Here is a 23,670-nt window from a genome sequence, read left to right as displayed (position 1 = left end):
AAGGAAAAGAGAGGAATTCAAGTTATTCTATCCATTTAATTCACTTAATCTTACGGGTAGAGTGATAAACAACGAATAACACAGCACTGCATAGAAACCACATCGGTGCCTTGATGCTGATACACAATGACTCAAATGAGGTCGAAATTGCCTTCAGAAAAAAGCCATCAACACTTGCTAATACAGATGGAAACTGTACAATCTGTATGATACAGTCTGAGCAACACCAGCACAGATATTAGATTTCTGGGAAATTAACATAGCTGGATGATTAAACCCAGACCACAGAAATGCAGCCAAAACCACAAACACGTTCAGCAAAACCCCAGACTAATTGTTCAGTAATTTGGCCAGTATCCCCTTCTGTGACAACAAAAAGTGAATGCAAAATGCAAATGCGTGAAGTTTAAGGACACTTTAGAAGATCCCATGGTTCTATAGTACTAACAAAACCTACTGTATGTAGGTGGAAACTATGAATTAAGGCAGACTAAACAGCTTTCTAAGCATACAAAATGAAATAAACTTTGAAAGCGAGAGGTATGGAAAAACATGATCAGACTTGTCAAAAATAATCAGCAGCGCAGAGACACTCCCAACCGTTCTCGTAGTAACACACCTATCTTTCTGCACATTCTTGTCCTTTTGTGAATGTGTTTGGCAGATTGAACTACACACCACAGGAAGGGAAAGTCGCATGACTTGCGTTCAGTCCTCGAGGGGTTTGGAGTGTGCTTGAAGGTCTAAATCTCTCCCCAGGCAAGTTGCCCTACACACGTTTAGTTCCCGTATTGTTCCTTTTTTGCTACTCCGGAAGCAATTACCTTTTCCTTTATGCCTTTCGCGACGGTGCGGCCTTAGAACGAACTCTACTGTTGATTGATGGGACCGGTATTCATTGCCTTGCTCTTCCGGAGGCCTCTGTTTGTCCAACTGTTATTTAACTGTAATTGGTTGTGCATTTCCCTCTGTTGTACCATTAAAGACAAACTGAAAAAAAAAAAAAAAACGAGGTCTGCTCCCACTCAAGTCCTGTTAGAAAGTAAGCAGTGCAAAAGACTAAAAGACTGTGCATGCTGAAAGCAGAAAGAGCCATGCAACAAATGCAGAAAAAAGGAGACAGAAGAGCTCTCCAACTAAATAATCCAAATTATTATGGTTTTATACATGTATGCATTTGGAAGACAACTGTATTAAGAGTAACTTCTTGTACTTTTAATTTTATTTTAAATGTTAACTTAATATTTTTTTTTAATCTACCGTCATGTTTCACCAGCAGTGCTATGATGAAAATTTCAATTTTTATTCCAGTTTTTCAGATCAATTTTGTGAGGAACTTGATGCAAGCTCAACCATCTTTAAACTTTTGATATGCTTTCATTCTCTTTACTCTTCAGGTCCAGTACATCTGTTCTTTACTATCAACACCACCTCCTGCTCCTCTGATTTGCAATTTGACCTTTCACCTCTCACCCTGCCAACCGGCCCCCCCGCCGTCCACAAGACACCAACCACCCTCCAAAAAAATCAAAACCTGTTGACATCCTGCCAATTCCAATTTTTTCTTCTTGGGAAAGGTCAGAGCAGCATCCTACTCTGCAACAATAAACATAGTCTTTTCCTCATGTGCTTAAACTGAAATAATATATGAAACAAATGCAGTGAAAAACCCTCAAACTCCATTTCTCGAGGTGTGACTGTCTCTGTTCTCCTGTGTTTTGATGGGAAGGCTATTGAAAAGCGTGCTGTGAGTGGCGGTTATTATCAAACGGGACGTCAGGAGTGACAGATACGGACTGTCTCGCACTTCCCGTCTGCTCCACCAAGTCTCATTTGCGCCTCCGCTAGAACAGATAATTAGGCTCTTAACCAAACTGTGACAAGATCCAGTCTGACCAGTTCTCACACTATCATCCTTCTGTCTCCAGCCGCTTGGCGACATGGAATCAAGACCGCTGTGCGCTTCACTGAGTGCTCGGGGTCAGTCGGATGAGATGCGTCTGCGACGAGACAATGATGAAATGGCTCTCTTATAACAGACATATAAACTCCATTTCCACTTGTTCAGGATTTCTCAACCAGGGAGTTGCAAACCCCCAAGTGTTTATAAAGGTACTAGTATATTTGTTAAAGCCATATGTAGTTTAATAAAAATAAGAAATATTAAATAAAATTAATCTAACTAAAAAAAACTTTTTTTCATATTCTTAAGAAGATTTTTTGTTTATGCACATGTCATAATTGATGCCAAATCTAATTGAATAAAAATGCATAATCTTGAAATTACCTGAAATCACTTTTAGGTTAAAAATAGGCATTTTTGCTTTTTTTTTTTTTTTTTTTTTGCTTATGCAAAAGTCTTCATTGATGCCTATTGTGATTAAATAAAAGTGCAAAGTTACTAATTTTAATGAATCAAATTTGAAAACATTACTTTAATCACAGAACATGATTCATTTAAAAATGCATTTTTGCAATTTTTATAAACTACTTTTTGCACGTGAAAAAAGTTAACATGGATGCCAAATATAATTTTATAAAAAAGCATAATTCTTTCATTTAAATTAAAACATCAAAAAATAAAATCTATTTCCATTAAATCTTATTGACAAAATGATTCACTGAATGAACAAATGATGAATGATAATTTATCACACAAAGTACTTCAATTTAGAAAATGCATTCATTGCAGTCACTGCTGATGCCAAATATATTTTAATAACAGCACTAGATGCAAGTCTTACAATTAAATTAAAACATTAAAAAAATCTAATTTGCTTCCGTTAATCCTATGGGCAAAAACATTACTTAAAATCACACAAAGCACTTCAGTCTGACAAAAAACTAGTGAGAATGGTTTTTGCTCATTGTTATGCCATTGCAAAACTATTTTAGATGGTTGATATGGTGTTGTTGGTGGGTGTCTTGATGACTTTGTGGACCCTAGATATTCCTCAGGTCTTCCTTACACAATTCAAATGGTAAAAAGCATTAGCACACCTGCCCTCAAAAAGTGTGGGACGAGTCACACTTCATAGTTTAGTAATTAGAGTTAGGGGTTTGTTTAAACACAGTGATGCATACTTTAGCAAGCACTGATAATTAGATCAGAGGGGTTCAGCAGACAAACCAGCCGCCCCACTCAAGTTAACTCTATACAAGCTGCGCATTTGCCCTGTTCTCTTATCACATTCCCCTCCTTCCTTATTTTCTCACCCTTCCCATTTTCTACTCCAGTTAAATCCCAACACTCTTCCGTAGCCGCTCCTTTTCTTTCCTAATCACAATTGCCTTTCAAATTGTAATTCTGCAAGCTTTATTGTCATGACAATGGCATGCCCAGCCAAATACGCAGGCCTCTCAGGGGCGCCCACGGCAACACAAGCATCCGGGCAAATCTCATTGGCCAACTTTCCCTCCAAAACCTGTGGAGTCACATATAAACACAGGAGTTTAGAGGGGGAATTGAGCAAATTGCCAAATTTAAAATTTTGCACGTAGCCTGCTCTGTGCCATTTGTGCTACAGGCATGAATCATGCGGCTGCTTGGGGAGATGTGTGCTAGTTAGTTTCTAAGTGAATTAAGTGATTAAAATTGGGTGGGAAAAACTTTAAAGTTACCCTTTATGACTTGAAACCACCTAGCAAGCACCCAAAATACTCCTAATAATGTGCTCAAAATTGAAGAATTCCAACAATTACCCATCAAATCCATTTGTGTTTCCTAATATACAGCATATACAGCACACATACACAAACAAAAAACACTGCAAAGATTGACAACAGCCAACAGCAACATAAACATTTTCTGGAGAAACAAAAAAAAACTTTTAGTTTGTTTAGTGGGAGAGTGATGCTTTATTCAAAACACAATAAACCAAGGGTGTGAGCTGACACTTTTATTACAGGGACTTACTATCATGATTTAGGACGTTTGGTATAAACAGAGAATGATTCGCCCAGGAAACCCCCGACTGCATGCAGGTGGTCACGCTTATCGAGAGGCTGAGCATCTCTCACAGTTCTGCTGTTTATGCTTTGGGTATTGTCACTGTCATGAACAGGAACGTCTGGGTTATGAGAAGAAAACCCTCGGGCTAAAGAGGCAAAGAGCAAAGAATTGGGGACAATTCCGATTCCGGAAAAAGTGATGGCAGGAAAGACAGAGAGAGATTCGCTTGGATCTCCAGCCAATGTTTTAAACATCATCAAAGCTCCGTTTGACTGTGTCTAATTCTGTCCAAACCAACAAGGCACACACACACACTAAAACACCAGCAGAACCACTCCAACGATAATAAATAAATCACACAATGCAAATAATAATGATCCGAGCAAGCTTATCGGATTCCACATTTTCCACCACTGGGTCAACCTGGCCATACCTCTGGTTCCAACCATAAACCTTATGGAGCGGCAGGGAATGAGAGAATAAAGGGCGAAGATCTTCAACTCTATTGTGCTCTAAGCCCTGTCAGATTACATTTGATCCAAGTTTGCTTTCCCACACTTTCACAATGTGTTGTTTTCCAACCTCTGAGAAGATTTCGACCGCTCTCCCAGCCTTTATCACGTCTACAGAGAAGCCTGTTCCAAAAAGTTTAAGCAACGTTGCCGAGTCAGGAAGGTAATGGAATATTTATATCACATAACTCTCACAGAAAAACCAGCTCACGTTAAAACTCTGTAGGAATTCTAAACTGATATGCTATCTTAAACAATTACCCCTCCCAGAAACACAACCGAGCCCTTGGTGGGCTTTGCATGCATCAGGTGGGGGCTGTTGTAGTTTCCCTCCAGGGGTGGGCGTTTAATGGCAAGCTTTTTAGTTGAACTGATACATATAGTGTTCATTGGAACAAAAAGTAAACATGTTTAGCACAACCATTCAACTACTTGAGTTGCATCTGTAACACAAGATACAAGAAACACCAAAACCTCCAGCCTTTCCGCATCACATGACACCACTTCAGCCACTTAATCCTCTGTCACATGACCTCTCGTAATCTTGCATCATATGATAGGAGAGAAAAGTGCAAATCATCTTACAAAGTTCTACAACATACATCACTAAGCATTAGAAGATGAAAAACGAAGCCTCTGACTTGGGGCAAAAGGTAACCAGAAGAACAATGCAACGCGATATTGCGCAATAGACCGTCTTTTGTATTTGAGAAACCTTAAAGAAACCTTTCATTTGCTCAACCTTTTGTCATTCTAAACAAGTGTAAATTTCTTTCCCATACAAAGGAAGAATAAAAAGCAACATATATAAGTCTACTCCAATTTTCAGTGAATAACAACTTAAATTTCTAACAAATCTTTATCAAAAGACTTAGAAATACGGTGAACATTTTAATCCTTTATTGTTGAAAAATGACCTTAAAAGCTGTTTGGCAAGAGCAGAAATTCGTCAAAACATCTTGCTTTGAATTCTAAGTAGAAAGGAAAGTCGCGCAGGTTTTGAACAACGTGAGGTTAAGTAATGTCAGAATTTTACTTTAGGTTGAACTTTCACTTTAACCCTACTAAGGACCTCCTTTAACCCTGAGGTCAAAGGGCATCTGGACAGTGTTGGTTGGGGGTAGGATGGCCACTTCCGGTGATTGTGTTTGACAACCCTTTAATTAACATAGTGATTAAAGCCAGAGGAACAAAAGCAGACTTATCCAACGCAACAGTTCTCATTGCCTGCTGCCCCAAACGAAATGGAAAAATCACATCAATAATCGCAACTACTAATGGTAGAATGTGGCAAAATTGGGCCAGGACACGCCACTGGGAATTCACCCCTTCAGAAAGTGCCAAAGAACCAAATAAAATTAGTGTTTTTACTTGAGTTAGGAATGAAGACGATGACAAACCACATCCCTTTAACAGGAAGTTAAGAAACCTCCAAAAAGAGGGTAGCGGAGAATCTCTTGTTTCATTTTAATTCAGATCTGAAAGCAAATAAGTTTTATTTTTTTCCCAAACAAACTAATACTGGTTGGTTTGCATCTGCATGCCAAGCAAGCAGGTATGTGTGTGGTCCTCAACTCTGAACAACATTAAACTCAGACAGATGGAGAGAGAAAATATGGGGGGAGAAAGGAAAAGAGACGTTACGAGTGGAACCACAAAAATCCTAAAAGCGACTCTTTTGAAATGAGCTGCTGTGAATATATAGCATACCAAAAATAATTCCATACATTATGAAACCTCAGGGTTCTCAGTTCAAAGATGCCAGATATAGGCTTAAACCGCGTTCGCCACATAATTATCAGAGTTTCAAAGATGTGCTCCATGCAAAAGTAGTACTTCCCAGGGTTTGCATACAGAAACTCATAAAACCTCCAAAACACACATCATTGCAAACCAGCACCTCCTCAGAACTTTCCTGGCTGTCTTGAAGGGCTGAACACAACCGTTTATGAAAAGCTTAATCCCATAAATCTGCACTAACTAATGATGTATGAAGCCATGAGGAATCCTACCTATACCACGAGAAATTCAGTGTGGCGATGTTTTGTTTCACCCAAATTCCTTATTTTCCCCAAGACTTCCCCCAATAAAAACCAAATATTTTCACACATAGGTGCAGCTGCCTAGGAGAAGAAGGTTGTTTTTATAGCGATTAAGCAGTAAAGAAGCATCTGTTTTCTTGTCACCGCTGAAGTATCGAGAATTCCTAACAAGATTCTGCTGGAAAAACTAGGAATGTTCATTTAACGATATTCCATCGCTCTTATTCCTTACCTTCACGTTGACTCGCAGTCTCCACCTTTTCAGCAATCTTTGACGACGGCCTAGCCACGGACACTGTTGCCAGGGTCAAAAGCAGGAGCGCACCCAGAAGCCACCCCCAGGTGGACATCCCGTCAACAGTGGGCGTGTCTCCCCATCCCCCCCTCCTCGGCCTCCCCCTGGACACGGATCCCATCTGAGGGGCTCCACCCAACCATGAACTGCAGGCTGTAAGGTCGGTCACTCACTGGAATTCCCACCAATCACTTGGGCTGAAGAGGACAGCAGAGAGGACAGTGATGGGGCAGGGGTCCCAAAATAAAAACAAGAGGAGAAACAATTAGGAAAAAAGTATTTTTGCCATACACAATCTATAAAACACTCTGGCTAACACACAATAGCATGGCCCTACACATGCGTGGGCCTAGTTATGAAAGAGACTGATAGAAGCTAAAGGCCCACGTGTCAAAATGCTGCTAAACGAGCCTTGCCACAGACATACCAAAGCTCTGATGCTTAGACCTACCTACTATCTGACACCTACACACTAATCAGAGAAAGCAAGCACCAAGAGCTACCTGCAACTTTCTACAGAACTGACAGGCTACTAATGTAGAAGACCATTTTCCAACATCACTATTAAACACTGATTTATTTTATCAGGGTGCTAATTCATCTAGCAAACAATCTATTTTTGTTCCCATGTATTCGTTTGAATACATTTAGATATTAGGTAAACCCTTTTATCCCACGCATTAAGATATACACTGATCTATATATTTATTTTTCTAACGATCTGTCTATCACATCACTTCTATCACATGACTTGCATTCCATTCTTATTCTAAAAGAAACAACTTTATTGGCAGTTTAGAATTCATTTGCACAAACAAAAATGTGATTTCAAACATTCAAAACAAGACCACTGAATGAATGGAATGGAAACCGCGGGAATCGGTCAGTTACTCTCTGGAGATCTGGCGCGTGAATTGGGTACTGATCTGTTCTGTGATCGTGCGCGTGCCTTAATAACATGACTGACAGCTGGTGGGGTTCCTTCCTCTGCAGAGATTTTTTTTTTTTACCGTGAGAGGTGAGCAATGCAGGATTTTGATCCCCTAATACGAGCTCGGACACGAGCACTGTAATTTATTCTCTTTTCTAATCATGCGTAACAGGTTTGATTACTAACGTTAATGCAGATTGCAAGACGCATTTCTGCTCATGCTGGATAGAAACAGGGAGCAATCCACCGTCAGTGCTTCCCGTGTTTGTTGCATGAGCAGGATTTTGAAAAAGATTTCCCAACGCAATACATGACGTCACCTCTAGAGAACTTTTCTCGCGAAAGCGTTGTTTTAATAGACCGCTGTCTGCGGCTCGTCATGCGTGCACAAGCAATCTGAAGGCGTTAATCAGCGTCCTATTCATATTCAAAACAGAATACACAGAAAGCATGGAGTGCCAATGCAAAGGAAAACACCGATGTTCCCCTAGAATCAGCTGTACTGTGTTTCTGATTACATTTGAATTGTTATTTTAACCTAATGGGCGTTCTTTATCGAGGACCAATATACAAAAAAAAAAACCCTAATGAATTTATCATGATTTTATTACTGAAGACTAACTAGATCACTTTGTGAATGCACAGATTTTATCATTAGGTCAATTCTAATTAACATCTAAATTATGATTAAAGTTAGTTATTGGTTGAATTTCCAAATAACATAGAGCTTTACTTTGTGAGTTTATCACTAACAGGCTATTGACTAATGAAATCCAAAACCCAATTATTAATAATGGCAAAGTCAATTTTCTAAAGCAAACTCATGTCAGTCCGTTTCATTTTTATAAGATCTTTAATCGTGTCCACAGATTTGAGGGCAGGAAGCCTGATTATACTTTAATTGCCACTACAATGATTAAACGACACTTTAAAAAAAAAGGAGAGAGAAATTAGAAAAGGAAACAACAGGTAGGCCAGGCTGTTCCAGAAAAACACACACACAAAAAAGTGGTTGCTTTTTAATTCTGAATCCAGATTTGAGTGTTCTAAAAATGTGCACGTTTTAAATGATTGCACTGTTTAATGCATTAAAATCATACTTTTTGAAAATCAAGGAGGACTTGAGGAGGAACTACAAATATAAGTGGTGATTTAACCATTTTGACTTATTTGTGACTTTATTCAATACTTCAAAACAACAACTAAGAACGTTAATATAACGTTTTTATGAACGTCTACTTTTATGATTTTTTTTAAATCACATATTACATCGGCGTTGGCTTGCAATCTGATGTTTCATAATAAGCAAACATTCATAATTTTACACTTTAAAAGCTGTCTTTATCTTTCTTTATAAAACATTAAAAAGCAAGCAAGAAAGTATGCATACGTTTAAATAAACTAAGTGAAAATATTTAGCTAAATAACCTTGACAAAAGAGTCTGACAAGGCCATCGCTGATCATAAAAGATAGAAGTTATGACATTTTCAGTGGACTTTAGATATAGCCTGGAATATCCAAATTTGTGCCCATTTAAAGTAATATATAACCATATTTAGCAATTAAGATACATTTGCGTATTATAAAAGGTAACGAAACACGCGTAAAGGCGCAACAATTAACATAAAAGTTGCATTTTCATGAAAGACGAGCAAACCTCCGCTTAACATATAAACAGAGACACAAGTAACTTACAGAGAAGGAGCTGATGGTGAAGTTCAGGATCCGCATATAAACAGAGAGCTCATGGGCCGAATCCAGTCAGGAATGCGACCAAAACTATTCCCTATTCCCAAATCCAACAGGGGACTAACGACAGAATCGCATACCAATAGCGAGCCACCGATAGCATCCGTCCGTGTTTTGGTAAATCCTTCCAGAAAACGAAAAAAAATTACGCGTCCCAGAAACTTTTTTGCGTCCGTCAAGTAGCTGTTGCTTCACCAAACGGCTCGTGCAGACGCGCAGCAACCTTCAGCTACACGAGATGAGACATTGCAACAAACAGCGAATAAAACATCCATCCCAAAATACACATCCAGTGACATGAGCGCAGTCTCTGAGGATACTGGCTGTTCTCAGACGCTTTGTCAGGTTTACACAGATTTTTTCTCTCTCCTTCCAACCCCCTGAAGAAATGTCACTCCCCCCTGAAACCCGAGACGTTTCCTGGCTGATAGTTTTTGGACTCGGTCGTTTTCCTCCAATCACAGATCTCAGAGCTGGAGCAAGCGACTCGAGCAGTTCTGCGCAATCCTGCAAAGTTTGTCCGGAACTGGGGGGTCTCCCTCCACCCCTGCACGAGCCCCAGTGCTGCAGAATGTCATTCATTAGCTGCAACAGCGCCACCTAGTGGCGGATCTGTCGGATTATTAACCCTTTGGGGGCCCCAGAGACCCCAGGGCCTTTTAAATTGCATACATACTTGGGTCGTGACACTTTCCATTCCATGGATTTGACATTTTAAAAAATTCTGTCAGACAAAGAATGCATTGTGAAATTTTAAAGATTCATTCAGTACATGTTGAGATTTTTTTTTATGCAATAACAGGTTGAGAAATTAATATGGATATTTTCACAAACAACCAGTTTTTACTGTACTGGACTATTTAAGATCATCAACTGCTAACAAATGTAACAAAACAGATATTAAAAATTTAGTCAAAAATGGTCAAAGGTTTGAAATAATTCAGATTTTTTTTTTATGTTTTATTTTTAAAGAATTCTTACCAAGACTGCATTTGTTTGATCACATACACAGTAAAACATTTTGCAATATTATTTGAAATATAATCAGCATATTAGAATGATTTCTGAAGGATCATGTGACACTGAAGACTGGAGTAATGATGCTGAAAATTCAGCTTCGTTTCACAAGAATAAATTACATTTGAAAAAATATTAAAATATAAAAGTTATTTTTAACTGCAATAATATTTCACAATATTATTGTATTTATGTATTTTTTAAAAGTTATAATAAATGCAGCCTTGATGAGCATAAGAGACTTCATTCGAAAACATAAAATAAAAATATTAATTATCCTAAACTTTTGACCAGTAGTGTATACTTTTTCTGAAAGACTAAATCAGGTTTTAAAAAGTCTAAATCTAAAACTCTTAAAATAAATTAATAAAAATAAATAATTACGTTTTTTTATTTCTGTGGAATATACCATATTGTCAAAAACTGCCATGGTCACATCATAATTTTGTCTTGTTTTTAGCAATGTCATGGTTTAAAGATTAAATATAATTTTTTCATGGATTTACCGTCTCAGATTTCAGAGCTTCAAAAGAGCAGAAAATTGTCAATCTTTCTAATACAAAATGATCAATCAATTTTATATAGCTTTTTTTTTTTATCTTAAAAGAAATGGGAACTATAAACGTATGCAAAAGAGCTGTGTAAAGGTTGATAAAAGGTTTGGAAAGACACGAGGCTGAGTAAATAATGACAGTTTTGTAATTTCCTTTAATCTCTGTGTAAACTGCACTACATATCATCCATGCTGTTGCATACGGAGCCTGTCATTTTCCCAGCATTACTACTGTGCCTGATAGACTCCCTCACGCAGCTCCCCCGTGGAGCCTTCTCTGTCCCAGCACTCACACAGGGAGGCTCCCTAATCAATGACCCCTAAATGTCAGAGACTGAGAGGCCCCCCTGCTGCGCTCCACACTCCCCTTCTAAACTGTCTTCTCCATTGGACAGGCCCTTTCACCGATCCGAAGGAGAAAGCTAAAGAGCCACGCAGGAGAGCGAGATTAGGAGAGGAGGAGGGAACTGTGGCGAATATGCCTTTCCCTCTTGTTTTTCCTCTCTCCTCTCCACCAGGCTGCCCGAGCCTCCTGCTCCCCCCCCCCCCCCCCCTCCTTCCTCATAAAAGAAACGTTCCCATTCACTCCGAACGAGCCAGCTAATAAGGCTGTTAAAGAAAGCAGAGAATGGGGCCTTCGATCACGGCTTTTCTTTCTTTAGCCCAGATTCTCTTGCTCACTCATACACAGTGAAGCCATCACACACTCCCATAAAAGGTGACAGTTTGGATCGCAATGAGAGGGAAGCAGGAAAAGGAGGGGGCAGGCCACAGGTTTAGGGGTGTGAAATAAAAGATGGACTATACAGTCTTTCACGCGCTTCCCCATCGCCTGTCCTGGCCAGATTTACATTGTTTTTATGGCTGTCTTACAGGCCTGCCACATTTGGCAAACACAATAGGGCAGCTAGTGAGAGTCAGAGAGAAAAGGACAGAATTGAAAGAGGTGGGTCACGTCGGGCTGTTCACTTTTCCTCCTCGTCCAGCTGAAGATGTTAGGATCTAACCAACGGTATCAATCACAAACAATATCTGATTAATTAAAATCATAAAAATTATACTAACTCATCTGCAAAAAGAGAAAGCAAGAAAGTGGCTGCACGCATCCCAGAATTGAATACCAGTTTACTGCACATTAATGCAACATGTTGTCACAAATCACCTTGCATGCTCGTGGAATCCTGGCATAAAACTATATTTGCATATGTTCTGCTAATCTGAACATAGCCAATGTGTCTCAAATCGAAAAACATTTTTAATAGTATGCTATAGATGCAACCACATATGCTTTTCAGCTAATAGGCTAATGGCCACAACCCCTGAAGCAGGGTTATTATAATTCACTGAAATTAAATTTAAAACCATAAAAAAATAGTTTTGTCACTTTACATAAAATAAACATTAATGAAATAAAATACCAAAAAAAACTTATTCAACTTTTTCTGCTAGTTGCCAAAAAAATATTTCGAATTTTCATTTTACTTGATGTACTTAAATTTAACTAAAACTGAAATACAATTGTAAAAAAAAAAAAATCATATAGACCAAAGCTAGTTAAAAAAAAAAAAAACATTTCCTAACACTTTAAAAATGGCAAATACAAAAATTAAAAACCTTTTAAAATGTTTAAATGTTTGAAACCTGTTCACAAACTGTCATATATTTCAGCAGTAGATCGCCCAAAAATTAAAATTCTGTCATTAATTACTCACCATCAAGAACTTAATTCACCTTTGGAATTATTGCTGAAATTGAAGAGCTCTCTGCCTCTCCATAGACAGCAAAGGTCCTACCATGACCTATGATCATAAGTGCAGAGGACTGCCCCAAAGAGAAGAAATCGTTGAATAAAGTCGTTTTATTATTTTTTTCTTTGTGCACAAAAAGTATTTTCGTAGCTTAGTAAAATTACAGTTGAACCATTGATGTAACATGGACCTTTTTAATGAAGTCCTTACTACACTTCTGTGCCTTGATCATGGTAGGACCCTTGCTGTCTACAGAGGGACAGAGAGCTCTCGGATTTCATCAAAAATATGATATTGGGTTAGTTCACCCAAAAATTAAGATTTCAGACGAATCAAGTCGGAGTTTAATTAAAAATGGTCTTTGATCTGTTAAGCTTTATCCTTGCAGTCAGTGGGTGATGCACTGCTTCAATCCAAAAGACGTGAAACAAAAAGTGCCTTTCTTAAAAAAAAAAGTGTCTTAGATGGCTCCGGGGGGTGGATAAATGTCTCATGTAGTGAATCAATGCATTTTTGTAAGAAGAATATCCATATTCAAAACGTTTTGATCACTTGAATCTACCTTGTGAGCTTCTGAGTTGTGAGATATAAACTCAGAATTGTGGTATAAAATGTTGCAATTACTTTTTTAATTTTTTATTCCAAGGCAAAAACAGGCTTCCAAACAATACTGACTACACAAATAGAACACATTTCAGTGTGAATCATCTTTCAAACACTATGATGTCAGTTGTTCAGTTGAATACAACTATTTTGAGAGAACTGTTTAACAAACATTTTACACAGATTCATTCTGTTCGTATTCTATGAATACAGTGAGTACAAGTATGCAATTTGGAAAGCAGCTCATGACATAGCAGTACACTAAGAAAAACACACAAACACAAACACTGGTCATTTATTTAGTCAACAGAGTAATCAGAACAGCCTAACGGATGCTTAGCATTCATTACAACTGAGTCCTGCTGTTATGCTAATGTTGAGTGATTTCAGCGAGACCGTCGACACTACGGTGTTATTTTACCTCCAGCGGGAGTCACATGACCGGCCTGCTGCGTGCTGCCCTTCTGTCTATTGACAGCAAAGTTATGATTTATGCTAGACAATTGTTTGGACAGCTTTTGGTTTCAAAACAATCCTAGCAAAATGCAGAGTTTGTTTTACTCAGAGAGGAGACGAAAATAAAAACTATTCACACGGAGAACAAACACTCACTCCCAGCGTCACTATGAGGGCAAGAATTCTTAGAAAAACATGATGTCACGTATCATCTCCCTGGCAACCTGCATGAGAATAAATATTCATTATGATCATTAAGAAAACACTTTAAACAGCGTTTGGTGCATTTTGACTTAAGGTGTGCCAAGTACCTGAACTCCTAAATTATAGAGAACAAAATAATTGTAGGATAATGCCTGCGTAGGTGTTCTTTGCCATGTTTTGTGTAATAATCCACTTGTAATGGCACATATGAAAGTCAACCATGCACAAGTACTATAGTTAGTCCTGATCATTACTTAGTATAGAAGACCTATAGAAGAAAGCTTTTTAAACTAGATAAAGGTAATGTGAGTGATTCTTACACATGCACAACTCTCTGCCATATTTGCTATGTGGTTGTTCGCTGGCCTGAAAACGGTCCTGCATCAAGCCATTATTGTCTTGATAGTGCCATTAGCCGAATGACTTGGGACCAAAGCTACGAGGAAAACTATATTTTTAAAATGGTCGTGGTTCACCAGTGTCACTTACTGTAAGTAAAAGGTGGAAAAGTGTGTGAATATGATTTTTGGTCTTTTAAATAGCACTCTTTTATATTTATATGAATGACAAAGCCAGTTAAGGAGCTTGTGGTGTTCCTGACTGTGAGATTGGCACTTCTGGACAGCAAGCGTTAGCAGTAAATGACCCTGTGGTGCAGCTTTAGAGATGCCATTAGTGGTTGTGGTGATGATCTCAAACTGCGGTCCATCAAGCGTTATATGTCGCTTCCTTGTGGATACTGTAGGAAGAACAAACTACCAGTTAGGAACCGAAAAAAACACATTCATTTAAGAAGCACAATAAATTAGAGCGGAAAGATTATGTAACAGACTTTATTAAACTACAGATTACAAGATCCGCTACGGATTACAAAGATCACACAGGTCCTCACAGGTAAAAATAAATAAATAAACGAACAATGCTTTTGTGAACTATAAATAGAACTATATTCATGTATATAAGCAATACAACAGTTTTGATCAGGTTATATCTGAAATATGAAGCGAGCTGCCAGAACTGTTTGGCATCATTTTGGGCATCATTGTTCCAATGTGTGGAGAATAAAAGTGTAAAACATTATCTCTAGGCATGCTTATCTTATCTAGCCAATAAAATAAAATAAAATTAAACTAATTTAAATTAAATTTAATTATTTTTGTAATTCAATTTAATATTTTTTTATTAAATTTAATAATTTTTTTAATTAAATTTAATTATTTTTTAATTACATTTAATTATTTTTTAAATTAAATTAAAAATAAAACAATAGCATAAAAACATTAAAATCATAGTTTTTCTTTTCTTTTCTTTTTTTAGATCTCATCATGAATTTTCCAATCAAATGCATTGATCTGTATGAATCTTATTACCAGTCAAGTCTGATACTAACAGCGATAAGTTGAGAAACCAACCCTGTTCATTCCAGGAAAGATCTGTGGTTTGCAATGCAATACAAGATCTTGGTTTGTTCATAAATCTAAGAACTGAACTCAGTTGAACCTTTGCGTTTCAGTTGTTTTATCTTTCAAATTTCAGTTATCACTAGTTAGTTTTGTAAACAGTGATATAAGTACAAAATAGTTAGAATGTTAAATGTACTAAATTAAAGATATTCCATCTGATTTTCACATTTTCTGAAGGAAATGTGAATTTAAGTCGTGTCACATATATCACAGATAAGTGCAAAATATGTAAAATCCTTCTAGTTTTTGCATAAGCTTGTTTCTAGAAGGTACTTAAATACATTAATATAGTCCATAATAATATATGCAGATTTTACAGATTGATCAGGCCCCAAATGAGAAATCTGCTGCAGAAGTCTAGTGACAGGCATGCAAAATATTCCAGAATCTGGACACTTCACCAACACACACACACACACACAGACACAGAGAGAGAGAGTTATAGGGCTGGATGAGAAGACACACTGGGTGGAAGGATGAGGGACTGTTAATGCACCGAGATGACAGGAAAGGTCAGAGTTTAAGAACCTTCATCGCTACAAATCACCAAAGACTGACATTTATGAGGCATTTAAGACAAAGGCTTAATTAAGGAGACTCATTATCATGCTATTCTAAAGCCACGTCATATTCCATGTGCACTCTACCACGGTTTTATGGTTGTAGGTGTAAGTTACCGCAAAAAGATTTCTTTAATCTGTGTGATGAAAACCTATAAATGATTCTGCAAATTTATAACACTCAAAATGTGAGACAGCTTCCAACAGTGCCTTAATTGTGGTTGCTGAAGTTGCTAAAAGTTTTCACAGTCTGGTCCGATAGGAGAACCACAAAAATAGTTTGTACTCTTATTCTTAAAGGAATAGTTCGCTGCTAAAACTGAAAATTATGTCTTTGTTTACTCTCTGTCATGTCGGTCCAAACACATATGCTGTTGTTTTTATCTTTGGAACACAAAAGGACAATTCTGAAATCATTTTCCATGTGACAGTTCACAGTGAACACATTTTTTCAAACAAAACATCATAAAAGAAGTCCATATGCCTCTATTTCAAGTCTTCTGAAGTCATAAATTTGGGTCATTACTCTAAAAAAAAATCCTCCCAGCAAAGCTCTGAAATGTCATTTGCATATGCATTTGGGCTTGTTAGGACTTCTTAGTGTCTTCTTAGTTCATTCGTGTGATCAAAAGTACAGTAAAAAAATTAAATATTTTTACAATTTAAAATAACTGTTTCCTATTAGAATATAATATAAAAATGTAATTTATTTCTGTGATGCACAGCTGAATTTTAAGCATCATTATTCCAGTCTTCAGTGTCACATGATCCTTCAGAAATCATTCTGATATGATGATTTGCTGCTCAAGAAACATTTCTGATTATTATCAATGTTGAAAACTGTTACGTTTTGTGGAAAACATGATACATTTTTAAAGGATTCCTTGATGAATTCAAAAGAACAGCATTCATTGGAAATAGAAATCGTTTGTAATATTGTAAATGTCATTTCTGTCACAGCTGATCGATTTAATGCATCCTTGATGAATAAAAGTATTAATTTCCTACTGACTCCAAAACTTTAGATGGTACTATATGTATATGAAACCTCTTATAGGAAGGTTTTTTAAGAGCTGTGGAGGTCATTATCTCTGAAGATTCAGACTGAGAATGAATCTGGATAAGTTCAGAGTGACTGTTCACTGCATCCTCTCTTCATACAAAGCAAAATGTTTCTACAGTCAACTTATGAACTTATGGTTCATATCAAGGCCTGGGGGGTATGTGCACACACACACACACACACACACACACACACACATCTTTTCACATTTGTTTCATATTCCACTAAGGATATGAGTCATCTACCTCTGATCTTTTAATTATAACATGACAAAAATACATAGGAAGAAAAAGGAAATCCCCCCAGACTTTTAGGAAGTCTGGGCCTAAAGTGCTGGAATGATGACAATTAAACTCCAAGGCTGATAAAGCTGTGCTATCAAGGTGTTGAAGTGCATTTTAACAATCTAGTCATCCTGAAATCTTCACATGTGGGAGAAGTAGTGGCCAAGACCAGCTAATTACTACAACGGTAATAGTGAAGAAAGTGACTGGACATTTACACAGCTGCTTTTATTCAAAGCTATTAAAAGAATAGTTCATCCAAACGTGACAGTTTGTACATCCAAGATGTACTGTAGATGAGTTTGTTTCTTCATCAGATTTGGGGAAATGTACCATTCCATCACTTGCTCACCAGTGGATCCCCTGTAGTGAATGGGTGCCGTCAGAATATTATGGACTCTTATTTTGCCCAGAAGCAACAGTTGGAATTGTTTCTTATTAATTTAGATTTTTTATATACAGAATGGATTTATTTCTTACACACACACCGCTTTTCACTTCACAAGATGTTAATTAATGGACTAGAGTGGATTATTATGATGTTTTTAATCAGCTGTTTGGACTCTTATTCTGATGGCACCCATTCACTGCAGAGCATCCATTGCTGAGCAAGTGATGCAATGCTTACATTTCTCTAAATCTGATTAAGAAACAAACTCACCTACATCATGGATGGCCTGAGGGTGAGGACAGTTTCAGCAAATGTAAATTTTTGGATGAACTCTTTCTAAAATATGTATGATGAAAAACTAAAAGTCCACCGTAATGCAAATGAAAATCTTATGGAGGCAGAAGCACACAGCTCTTTCTGCTAATATCTGTGTATGTGCCGACCACAGGTTAAGCATTTGTGCTGATCAAGTGAATCCATGAACTCATTCCGTCTGGACAAGCAGGAAACGTGGTTAAACTTTAGCACTAAAACTGTCACAAACAGGCCTCGACACAAACCCCAAACACTCCCCCATGTGTCATTAGCAGGATAATTAGTCAGAGGAGACACTCGTTGCAAACTGTTTTTGTAACATTCATCTAGTTACATTATGACAATTCGAAAAAACAAAGTCAAAAAATAACATTAACTGTTCCTCAGTGACAAAAAACACTGACAAATGAATGGTGACAGTCAAATATATCAAAGGGCATAGTTAGTGTAAGCTAAATATACATGCTTAATAAATAAACAAGTCCTTTAACCTCAAATATAAGATTCTTACAATACTTGGGTTTGGTAAGATCAGCACTTGCATTTGTTTAATCAAAAATACATTAAAATATAAAATATTCTTATTAATTTAAATGACCATTTTCTCTTTTAATTTTAAATGTAATTTATTCCTGTGATGCAAAGCGGAATTTTCTGCATCATTACTCCAGTCGCTAGTGTCACATGATCCTTCAGAAATCATTCTGATCTGCTGATTATGAAACAATTCTTATTACTAAGTTAAATAGTTAAATCAGTGCTGCTTCATATTTGTTTGGAAGCCATGATACTTTGTTTCAGGATATTCAGAATATAAAATTTGGTCACACATTATTTTAAAGTCCAATAAGGCATTAATATGTGTTTTATAAGCACTTATAAACAGCCAATATGCTAATAGTGTTACTAGTGAGAATAATAGAGTTAATTGTGAGAAGAATTGGTCCTTAAAATAAAGTATTACTGAAAGTTTAAAAGAACAGCACTTATTTGAAATATCAATCTTTTGTAACATTCTTAATTCAATGCACCCACGCTGAATAAAACGAATCCTTTCTTTCAAAAAATAAAATCCCTAAATTTTGAAAATATAAATCGAATCAGTTGTGTTAGCACATTGTTCCCGTTATATTTATCTTTCATGATGTGCACACTCATCTCTCTTCTGTCTAAACGCGGCCTCTTCAGTCGTCTTTCATCTGGAGAAGCATAAAGGCTTTGAGAATCTGGGCGAGACACTAGAGAATGTGAAGTAGTAGAAAAGAGGACAAGTAGGAGGGAAGACTAAAGAAACAGGTTTATGATGAACCTCTTCAGCTGTGTGTTGACAAGTCGTGGATTGTATTGTGACAGCACCTGGCTGCACCTCAGTGAGGAGGGACACGCTGTCACCTCATTAAAACATTCTCTCATCATTTATTCACCCTCGTGTGGGTCCAAAACAGCCTGACTTTCTTCCTTCTGTGAAACAAAAAAGGAAATATTTAGTAGAATGTTCAAGCTGCTCTATATTAAACAAAAGCAGAAAGTGACAAAGAGTTGTGAAACCCATGTAACGTCAAATATTTACTTGAAATACCTCCAGAGATTATACATTTTTAGTAATAATTAGTTAATATTTAACATGTGGTAATATCAGCTCAAATATCTGTTTTTAGTAGTACATTTGCATGTTCATGGTTGACTGATGTCAGTTAATGGACACATGACATGCAAGTAAAAATGATTTATTTTACACCATAAATGAAGTCTATAGTACACTGTTTTCCTAGACTACAGAAATTATACACTGTCAGAAAAAAAAGATATCGCAGAGGTACAATTTTTTATTCCTAGGGGAACAAAAAATACAATTGTACCTTTAAAGGTGCACAAAAGGTGCTTAGGGTACAATTATGTACCCAAAATATGTTTTAAAGGTACAGGCTAGAGCTACAAAACTGTACTCTTCACAGTTTACTATGAGAAATAAAATACAATTTAAACCAATCTTTACTTAATTTCAGTGAAATAGTTTTCTAATTTTTTGAAAGAAAAAAGTTTTTGTTTTTTTTCCTTTTAATGAATATTTGTGTATAGAAAATATATAAAAGTTTGCACATACTTGTTTACCTTTGTTTAAAACTGGTTGAGAGATATATATATATATATATATATCTCAAATGTTTGAATAATAATTTATTTATTTATTTAGAAGGAAACACATCAAGTGCAGCACACTTGTGAACTCCTTCAAAAAGCATCATTGGATGCACAGCTGGAATAAAACTTTTAGTGACTACAAATTTCCATTCTTAAATGTATTCTTCAACAGTTTTGATGTTTGGATGTAAAATGTGGAAAGAAGTAATAAAAAAAAAAAACATTTGTCCAAACAATTGACTCGCCATGTACTCAGAAAGCATCAAATAACTGCTGTTTACACACGTCTCCAGTTTTCTTTGAGAGGCAGTGTGACCGTTTCTAGACGTTCCTCAGATTTTCCACTTCCATTTGTGCCTAAGTTTGAGTCAAACATGTCAAGTAACTTCAGAAGCAGAGCACCAGCGATCACTTAATCTGGATTAAGATGAGATCTCTCGTTCTCGACGGAGGAGTGGAAAGAGGAGGCGGAAAAATGAGGGCTTTGAAAGATTTATTGGCAGTGTTTGCTCATTTCATGCTCTCCAGGCTCAGAGGAGGGAGGTTTGTTTTCACACACATGCTCGTACGCATCAGTCCCGGCCCATTTCTCACAACCTCACTGTTCAAAGACCAGGAATTTCAGTCAATGCTCGCTACTGTATCTGACGGGCTGCCTACACCCTTTGAATAAAGCCTGGGCTGGGCTTGAGCCGGACGTCAAGTCACAGCATGTAAGTCTGCAGGTGAACGAATGACAGATTTACATTGTCGTTTCTCACCTCCGCTCTACTTTCTGCCCGCCTAATGACTCGATTACACAACGCCGGCTTCCCCTGCGGCGAGCGGAAGCGTGTTCAGCTGCTGGCACACAATGATACCCCTCAGGCCTTCACTAAATTTACGCCAACTTGTTTGAAAACACTGTGGGCAAAGTTATATTTAATGACTTTATCAGCAGGTAAGAATGAAAGGAGGATTCGCATGTTAAATACCAAAGGTCCTTGGAGAAACAATCACTGGGTGACTATTAATTAACATGAAAGTGCAGATGAGGAGGAAAGTGTAGTCTACAGATCAAGCCATCAAAACAGACTTCAGCATGTACTAACACAAACATTACGATCATTGCATATGACTTAATGCAGACTGATGAAAGCAGAAGCCGGTCAAACCAGATTTCAGACCTGTTTATTCCAGAAATATAGATGCAAATATAAATAAATTAAAAATATCTACACTATGGCTCAAAGATTTAAAAAAAAAAAAAAAAAAGAAAATTAATGCTTTTATTCAGAAAGAATGCACTTCATTTGAAGTAAGTGACAGTAAAGACTTTTGCAATTTTACAAAAGAAAAAAATATATATATATATATATTTTTTTTTTTTTTACATTAAATCAGCATATTAGAATGATTCCTGAAGATCATGTGACACTGAAGACTGTAGTAATGATGCTGAAAATTCAGTTTAAAATATATTCATATAGAAAACATTTTGAACAATATTTCAGAATTTTACTGTTTGTACTATATTTCTGAACAAATAAATGCAGCCTTGATGACCATAAGAGACATAAAAAAAATCTTACCAATCTCAAACCTTTAAACGGTAGTGTATATATTTCATTAAATGCATTAAATGATGCCCAATTGGTAAATTTAGATTGGCTGTAATTTCTGGAAAACATCATCATCAATTTAAGAAAGGAAAGGCAAGATCTAATTGTGTTTGATCTAAAGAAACTAACTCCTGCTGAGTCCAGATGGGATGTTGGAAATGGTTGTCCAGTGCTGAAGGCCAAAATCAAACCCAATGCTGTAACTCTCTCACACACACACACACACACACACACACACTCCATTCATCCCACCCAGTGAGAGCCATCACTCCTCCAGTGACTCAGAGTAATTTACTGTGACAACACACAATTGGCCTCACCAGTGGGCCACCATGAGCACATTATACAGAGACTGTGAGGGTGAGAAGTGAAAACACAGACGGAGAGATGGAGAAATGCATTTGAGAGAGATATTTTTAAATTCTTGTTGAATGTTTTGATATTTGAAATCAGGTAGGCCCTGTTGATATGCCAAGGTATATTAAAACACATTTTCCTTCAGAAAATAGTTAATTAAATAGTTCAAAATGTTATTTTATGCCAAAAATCATAAAGATATTAACTAAAGGTCATGTTCCATGAAGATATCTTGTAAATTTCCAACTCTAAATATATCAAAACGTAGTTTTTCATTAGTACTGTGCATTGCTAAGAACTTCATTTGTTCAACTTTAAAGGCAATTTTCTCAATATATATATTTTTTTCACTCTCAGATTCCAGATCTTCTAATGGTTGTATCTCGGCCAAATATTGTCTATCTTAACAAATCATATATCAACGGAAAGCTTATTTATTCAGCTTTCAGATGATGTATAAATATCAGTTTCGACAAAATTTACCCTTATGACTGGTTCTGTGGTCCAGGGTCACATTTGGGACGTTTCATCAACGCTGTCACCTATTGCAAAAAATATGATAGTTAGATGTAGAACAGACTGGAGTAAATGTAATGATGTTTATTTTTTTTATTCTTTATTAAATCTGCTTGTATTCTCCTGCTTAGTTGAGAGAAATCTTGTAAATCTTCTGGCAAAGACTTGAAGAACAGTTAATACCATATTTGATTTTATGGTTATGGTTATAAACAACCACCAATACCATATACCAAAGTAGCATGGTTCTACCATCTAATATCACTACAGTACTTTTTTGTAAGGGCTGTGAGGAAAAGATAGTGGTGTAAGTTTAAAGTAGAATGACATAAACATGTGACTGAAACTCAAAATGTAGACAGCTATCAATCAAAGCCAGTGTGAAGCCTCCGCTTCCTCAAATGGAGAGAGCAGACTGAAGGGTCTGATGTTCCAGAAGTGAATAATCAGTTGTTTGTTTTCCATTAGTCTTCAGAATTAAGGCTGTGAGAGTATCAAGGTTTTCTCACCTTTAGGAGCTGGAGGAGGGTTAAAACTTCACACACAGATGCTTGGGAAACTCGTCCTCTTATTTTCTCCATCAACCCCCACAGCCTCAAAACAACAACAACAACAACAACACAAACCCTCACTACAGATTCACAAAAACTAAATGCTACATGGGTAAGTTTTATGAAACGTCTCTTTTTCCCCCTTTTTTTTAAATTGAGAACAAGGAACAAAGGGTCATCATTGGTGTTACAAAGTCAAGCCAATACAATTTCCATAAATTCTCTGGAGTATAGTATTACACTTATCCTCAATGGTGTGTGTACACAATCCATTTATCCCAGTACTTAACACATTTTTCCAATTTAATCTTACAGTAAATGTAAGTCTCTCCATTCAGTTTATTTCGTTTACATTTCCCAACCA

The 23,670-nt window shown here is 36.8% G+C and overlaps 1 protein-coding gene across 6 annotated transcripts in view; it reads right to left on the bottom strand.

Annotated features, from left to right (window-relative positions):
* LOC132156748 (fibroblast growth factor receptor 2) overlaps positions 1-9,924 on the bottom strand; it is a 47,471-nt gene extending 37,547 nt beyond the window's left edge. For 2 of the 6 annotated variants that reach the window (XM_059565746.1, XM_059565750.1), the window contains exons 1-2: positions 9,429-9,919; positions 6,739-6,998 (exon numbers count right to left, since the gene is read on the bottom strand). In XM_059565746.1, the coding sequence (XP_059421729.1) occupies positions 6,739-6,922 (184 nt within the window). In that variant the 5' untranslated portion in view covers positions 6,923-6,998; positions 9,429-9,919. Of the gene's footprint in view, positions 1-6,738; positions 6,999-9,428 lie in introns of all 6 variants that reach the window. The other 4 variants (XM_059565749.1, XM_059565748.1, XM_059565747.1 and 1 more) reach the window with 4 other exon arrangements.
* Between the last annotated feature and the right edge of the window lie 13,746 nt (positions 9,925-23,670).

This window comes from Carassius carassius, chromosome 14 (assembly GCF_963082965.1).
Source record: "Carassius carassius chromosome 14, fCarCar2.1, whole genome shotgun sequence".
NCBI classification, from domain to species: Eukaryota; Metazoa; Chordata; class Actinopteri; order Cypriniformes; family Cyprinidae; genus Carassius; species Carassius carassius.
Note: the sequence above shows the minus strand (reverse complement) of the source record. Positions and strands in the feature narration are given on the sequence as shown.